The sequence below is a fragment of the Cicer arietinum genome, chromosome 7, assembly GCF_000331145.2.
Source record: "Cicer arietinum cultivar CDC Frontier isolate Library 1 chromosome 7, Cicar.CDCFrontier_v2.0, whole genome shotgun sequence".
In the NCBI taxonomy this organism is placed as follows: domain Eukaryota; kingdom Viridiplantae; phylum Streptophyta; class Magnoliopsida; order Fabales; family Fabaceae; genus Cicer; species Cicer arietinum.
Genome location: NC_021166.2, coordinates 50,271,285 through 50,277,937, shown reverse-complemented (window position 1 = coordinate 50,277,937; position 6,653 = coordinate 50,271,285). Strand labels below are relative to the sequence as shown.

The 6,653-nt window shown below is 26.9% G+C and overlaps 1 protein-coding gene across 1 annotated transcript; it reads right to left on the bottom strand.

The window, feature by feature from the left end:
* Positions 1-1,121: 1,121 nt before the first annotated feature.
* On the bottom strand, positions 1,122-6,170 carry LOC101508720 (LOB domain-containing protein 30-like). The gene is made up of 2 exons (XM_004510885.4): positions 5,230-6,170; positions 1,122-1,617 (listed from the first exon to the last, which is right to left on the bottom strand). The coding sequence occupies exons 1-2, from the start codon at positions 5,557-5,559 to the stop codon at positions 1,255-1,257; spliced, it is 693 nt and encodes a 230-aa protein (XP_004510942.1). The 5' UTR covers positions 5,560-6,170; the 3' UTR covers positions 1,122-1,254.
* Positions 6,171-6,653: the final 483 nt, after the last annotated feature.

Genomic DNA, 6,653 nt, shown 5'->3' with positions numbered 1-6,653 from the left:
TCTCTGTTTTCAAATCAACTAATGTTTATGATTCAAATTTTTAAATGATTTTGTTCATGCAGCATTATAAGAATATTTTATACAAAAATTTAGAATTTTTTAATAAATGATCTATTAAATATGAATTTTTAAGTTTTTGGCACTTAAAAGTTCATATTTAATGTATCTCTTTTTAAGAATTTTAAATTTTTGTTAGAGAAACTTTTATAATGTTCTAAATATGTATGAAAAAGATATTCAAAACTTTGAATAATAAACATGAGTTACTTAGATACTAAAAACAAAATTATGAAATTTTATAGGGACTAAAAACTTATTTATTTCTTCAAAATATAATATTTTTAAAAATTATTTTAAATAAGTTTTTTTATAAGCATTATCTTAAAATAAGTTAAATTATTTAATGTAGTATTCTTTTACAGATAAATTATTTAAGGTTACTTTAGGATTTTGCTGCTAATTCAATAAGTGAAAAATTACTTTAGAAATTTGCTTCAAATTTAATAAGGGAAAAATATATGAGGATTTTGCTGTGGGTTTTTCCTCAGAAAATTTCTTCATATAAATCGAGATGAAGCACAATTTTCCTATAGATTTATCCGCAAACAAGGAATTCATAACTGATTTCCTTTATTAAAGCAAATTTGCAAGAATATCCTATATAAGGAAATTCTTCAAAATTTTTCCGCAAGTAAAAAACATATTTATGTTGTGGTATTTGATTAATAGTGTTTTTTAAATATCTTCTAGATTAAAATTTGAAAATAATATAATATATTTATTGTAATTTATTGTATAAATCGAGGCCATTATTTATTACTAAATTAATATTTAAAAGATAATCTTTCATAAATCAATTAAATAGTTAAAAGAAAGAGAAATATGTATTTTTTTTTTTATATTTCAGATTGTTAGTTAAATTTCATGCATGCTTTTATATATATAATAAATTTGGTTTGATATATGTATAGGAGATAAAGCACACTACCCATTTTTGAATTAAAGGGGTAAAAAAAAACTCTAATATTAACTCTGTTAGTAAGGAACTTAGAAATAATTAAGAAAGTATATATTCTCATTAGCTAAATTGTTTGATTATAAGCAATAAAGGGGTAGGTAAATAAACATAAAAATCTTATATATTATATAAAAAAAAGATATAAAGAACCATGACTATAATTACTTTCTCAATATAAAACATTGAAAATTTAAGATCACTTAAGGCATAGATTAGTTGATTAAGTGAAAGATTGATCATTTGGAAAGAGAATTAGATGATGGGTCATTAGAAGATCCATATCTAAGCAAAAGCTCTCTTGCCAATGATTGAAGATCACCACCACTATTGTTACTTGTTGATGTGCCACTACCAAAATATTGACCATTGGGCCTCTGATGCATGGCCCATGAAGAAGTTTGGGCCATTGGATCAAAAAGTGAAGACAAGTCATATGTTGCTGGATTAATGGATGAAGAAGATGCTAATGGGAGATTGGCTAGTGAGACCATTGAAGGTGCTATGGTTGCTTGTGGTGGTGAAGTTTTTGGTGGTTGGGGTACTTCATATGTTGCTATGTGGCCTTGTAAGTAGGAGAGTTCTGCTTGTAAACTCACTACCTGTGAAACAAACAACAAAGATTCTAGGTCATATATGAACAACAAAAGGATTAATATTTTTATAGTAAGAAAAATAATATATAATAAATAAATAATAATAGCTTAATTAGAACTCTTGTACATTTTTCTTTTCATATTTTATGGCATTCGGAAGGAGGGATATGTCTTCTCTAAAGTTTTTTTTAAGAGGTAAAAATATATTAAGGACAAATATGCTACAAAACTATGCAAAAAAATAATAATAATAAAAAACAGAAACAAAACAAAACAGAAGACAGCCACAACAACTACCAAAATATACAAAACTTCACATATGCAGGGACAAATTTTAATTGGGCGAACTACTCCACTTAATTATTAATTTTGCTATTAATTGTTAACTAATTTTATTTTTTCTCTATTAAAAATATTATATATTTGCAATTAATGATAAATACTATGTTAGGAAGATAATTTAGTTCTTCATTCTAAAGGATAAATTTAGAAAAATAATATAAATCATTAACAAATTTAATCTTACTATAAATTTTCTCAATTTCAATTATTTAATATTAGTTTTTTCATATTATTTAATCAATTTATAAAATAAAAAGTGTATTCTTTTTTGTTGAATCAATCTTCTCAATTTTATTGATTTGCCACTCTTGATTCGTTTGTTTTAGGAATCTATTCATCCATATATGAATGAATTTTTAACATTGATGCTTTATTACATTACCTTTTATGAGATCATCCATAGATCTTTATATATTAGAATTCTATATCATTGATATTTTTTTTCTATCTTTCTTACACCCCTTCTTATTGCTTTACAACTCATACTATGGTCCTTTTTTTTATTTCAGTTGTTATAACTATTTGATTATTAGGTCTTTACCTCTTTTTTAAGTGAGCTTTAAATTTTTCTCAGTACATCTCTCAATTTAACTCTATTGAGTTTGGTGAGTGGATATAATTAATGTGAATGATATAAATCAATATATTTTGATATTATTTTAGATTTTTTTTTATTAAATTTAATTCATTTTATAAAATCAATCCATAAGATCAGGAGTGACTATTTTCATAAACTATATATTTTTATCTTTTTTCTACTTGGGACTTACGTTTTCCAATATTTAATCAATAAAATTATATATTTAGAGGCATATTTGTATAATAATATGTTAAATTTAGAGAAGCTGAATCCATAGAACAAACGAGGGTATTTATATATAAGCAGTAGTCATTGGTAGTTAATAAGAGGATGTTTAATGTCTTGATGAAAAATGAGAACTTTAAGCTGACTTTTATGAGATAATCCATTTTTTTACAAATTATATATTAATAAAATAATATTTCACGACAGATTAAAATATCAAATTCATTCAAAATTAAATCTATTATAATTAGGAATATCTTTTTCAATATAACAACAAAACTATTTAAAACTTAAGGCCTATTTTATAACCTTCTTAAACAACACACAAATGTCTTGTTTCATGGAAGTGGATAAACTTGAGCTTGGCAAGTACTTTATCATTTGAAACAAATCAAAATGATCAGACTTAGACAGCGAAAAATTCCATCATTTGAAACTCAGTACTTTAAAACAAGTGTGGTTTTATATCATATAAATAATGATATTGTCTGTACCAAAGTAATTAAATTCACTGTGTACTTATGAAAATAATAAAAAAATTAATTTTTTTTTTATAAAATTATAACTTATAATTTTTCTTAATCTATGTATAAAAAGAAAATCTAAAACGAAATTTAGTATTTTAGAATGGAGCTAAGGAGTATATAATTCCAAAATGATTACTATTTTTTAAAAATTCAAACTTTGGACATTGACCAATTATGAGGGCATAGGGATTAGCTATTAAGCAATTATATTATATAATTAAATAAAAATGTTGCACTTACTTTTAAGATAGGATGATAACTATGTCACATGACAGTATACTTATTAATTCGTGTTTCAGTAACGTACTTGCTTTACAAAATAGTCATTTTACCATTTATAATTTTTTTAAGTGAGAATTTATGATGTTTTCAATCTTTGGTACTTGAAGTTTTGTGGAATATATCAACAATCACTCATTTAAAATTTCGTCTTTTTTTTATATTTGATTATTGTTTAATAACATAAATTTAAGATTAATTGTAACTTAAAAATACCAACACCCACTTTTCTCTTGTACATCTAAGAATTCTCTCTTTAATAAATAATTATATAATCAAAACAAGATTGGTGAGATTGCTATAATGATTTTCTTTTAGTGATTATGGTAATTTCTATGAGAAGAATAGGGACATAAAAAACGTACATGCACCTATCAAAATAGCCAAAACCCAAGAAACAAACCGACCAATACCCCTAAAACAAGCAAAAACCAAGACCAAAGATGTTAATGGTTGAAGCCATAGACTATTAGTCTCTACACCATTTATGTAACCGCCGACCACATCATTTGTTAATCAATTAAGCTTTGTGAATTTCAGTAAAAAGCATAGAAACTGTCCCTTTGTTCTATGGCTTTTTGCATGACCTACCTCATTTTCCTCTTTCCCCAGAAACACAAACCCAACTTTTGTTCCTCTTTTGGATGGCATAAAGCATACTACTAGCATACATCTATTACTAAGATTTTGTTGACCAATGCTGCTCATCAAAAAGATTTGAATTCCCTATCCTTAGCATAAATCTACATTTACATAGTCAGACATTAATTGTGGACCGTTTGATCTTTTAAAAAATATATATTTATTTTTTTATATATATAATTTAAAATATATAATTTAATTATAAAAGATTTAATTAAAGATTATATGATTTATAATATTCAATTACGTGATAGTGGATTTGTGATGGGTGTAGGCAATCCAATTTCCTTCAAAAACTAAAACACCATGCTTATAAAAATAAATTGATTCATTTTCCTTTTAGAATCCATCCTTTACCAACAAAAAATATTTTAGTTTACCAAGTTTATATTTTTATATATAAATAAAATAGTACCAATTAGCAATGAAACAAAAAAGTCCTCCTTTTCTTAATTTCCTTGCTTGTGAAATTGCAAGGTGTAGTAAAATGAGCATCAAAACTCTAGTCAAATTTGATCTAATCATTATAGTATTTTAGACTTTGAATTAAACATATAAAATATTTACAATATCGATTTGCAAGGTTATTTATATAAACTTTTTTTTTGTTAAAAGTTATATCTTTTTTATATGAGATTTGAACTTTTTTCAATAGTGTTAAACCCATTTTCAATGCTTAGCTAAATAACAAATAAAAATCGAAGTTACACTAAACATACTTATGCTTGTGGTGTTTCTAGTTTCTAAATATCTATTATGAAGAGGATCATTCTAAGTTTAAAAAAGAAAATTAAATGAAAAGTCTCAAAGAATTGAATACACTCTAAGATATATGTATTCACCTAGAAGCTAGCTATACTAGCTGGAAAAGCTTAGAAAGAAAGGAGTTTCTACGGATAAGACAATTAAGAAGCAAAAATTAATTAAGAACGTCTTCATCCTTATCTAGAATAGCATGATTGATAATGAACAAAGAATTAATTAAGCAATAATTAAATATTGTAATTAGTACTAATTAATTACCTGTTGCTGAAGAGTAAAGATATGAGCAACACAACCATAAACTGGATCTCTCATTCTTGCTTGAGCTTCATAACAAATGGTGATTACCGCGTCAAGACGCTTGTGCACCGGAACATTTTGGAGCAACTTCGAAACGTTGCTAGCTCCAAAAACCTTATGAACCGCCGCAAAATGTGAAGCGCCTTGCTCCGAATCGAAGTAAGGCGCAAAAATACAACCCGACAAACACTTTCTTCTCAAGAACTTGCACGCGCCACACGGACCACATGCGCCGCTATTTCCACCACCACAACCACCACCGCTACCGCTACAACTAGAGTTTATACTCATCTTAAAAAATGGTAGTAGCTAGCACTTTTTTCTTCTTTGTGATTAATTTGCTAGGGCAAGATCAATTATACTAAAACTTTTTATGAGGAGGGCAAGTAAGTAAATAATTAAATAGGTTAAGAAAGTAGGGTTATAGGATTCATAGTATTGAGAAAGAGAAGGGAGAGAGAGAGAGATAGAGAAAAAAAAAGAATGAGGAGAAGAAGAGAGTGTTTGTATGAATATAAGGGTTTGGTGAGGTTAATTATATTATAATGAAGGATTTAAAAAAAGGTTAGAAGAAAACTTTAAAGCCACGCGATGAAGCAAAGGCTTAACCTCAATAGTTAGATGTTTGCGTGAAGCAAACAAGAAAAAATCTCTCTTAGTTAGCACTATTTTTATCCTTCTCAACACATCTTTCTAGTTTCCACTTTTGCCTTATTCCTTCATGTGAATTTGTCCTATGAAACTTGTTTTTTTTTCTCTCTTAATACTCACACACTATCTAGGTGTTTAGTTCATGTGAGACATGGTGATGTAAAACATGAAAGAAGTTTTTGTTTGTAGACACGAAAAGGAAGAGAAAAAACAAATAAGAAAAATGAGGGGAGGTGTGAAAACGTGTGAAGGGGGTGTGTCTATATTTGCCACTGCGTGTTTTAAGCTGCGTGAAGGGTAAAAGACGTTAACTCTACTTTCTTTCTTTCTTTCAATTCAATCACACAAAGAGTTGAAAATGACGCGGTTTTTTGTTTTTCGTTTTTCTCTTTTTTTTTTTATAAACTTCCAAAACTCTTTACTAAAAAAAAAAAAAAGAAAAAAACCAAAACGCTTAGCATATGAGTTATGAGTTGTGGTAGAAAATGAGTTGAATAGAGAGAGATCAAATTTGCATGTTGCATACAAGAGCATGGGCTAATAATAATAATTTTAATAATTCAGAAATATTTTACTTAATAAATGTAAAAAATAACAAAAGAAAATTATTAAATATAGTAATAATATTTTTTTGGGGTTGGCGTTGAAAGGCAGTGGAGGATCCAGTGGACGTAATGGTGCCACGTATAAGTGATCACTATGAACTTAACGGCCGAATAAAAGTTAAGAGCGAT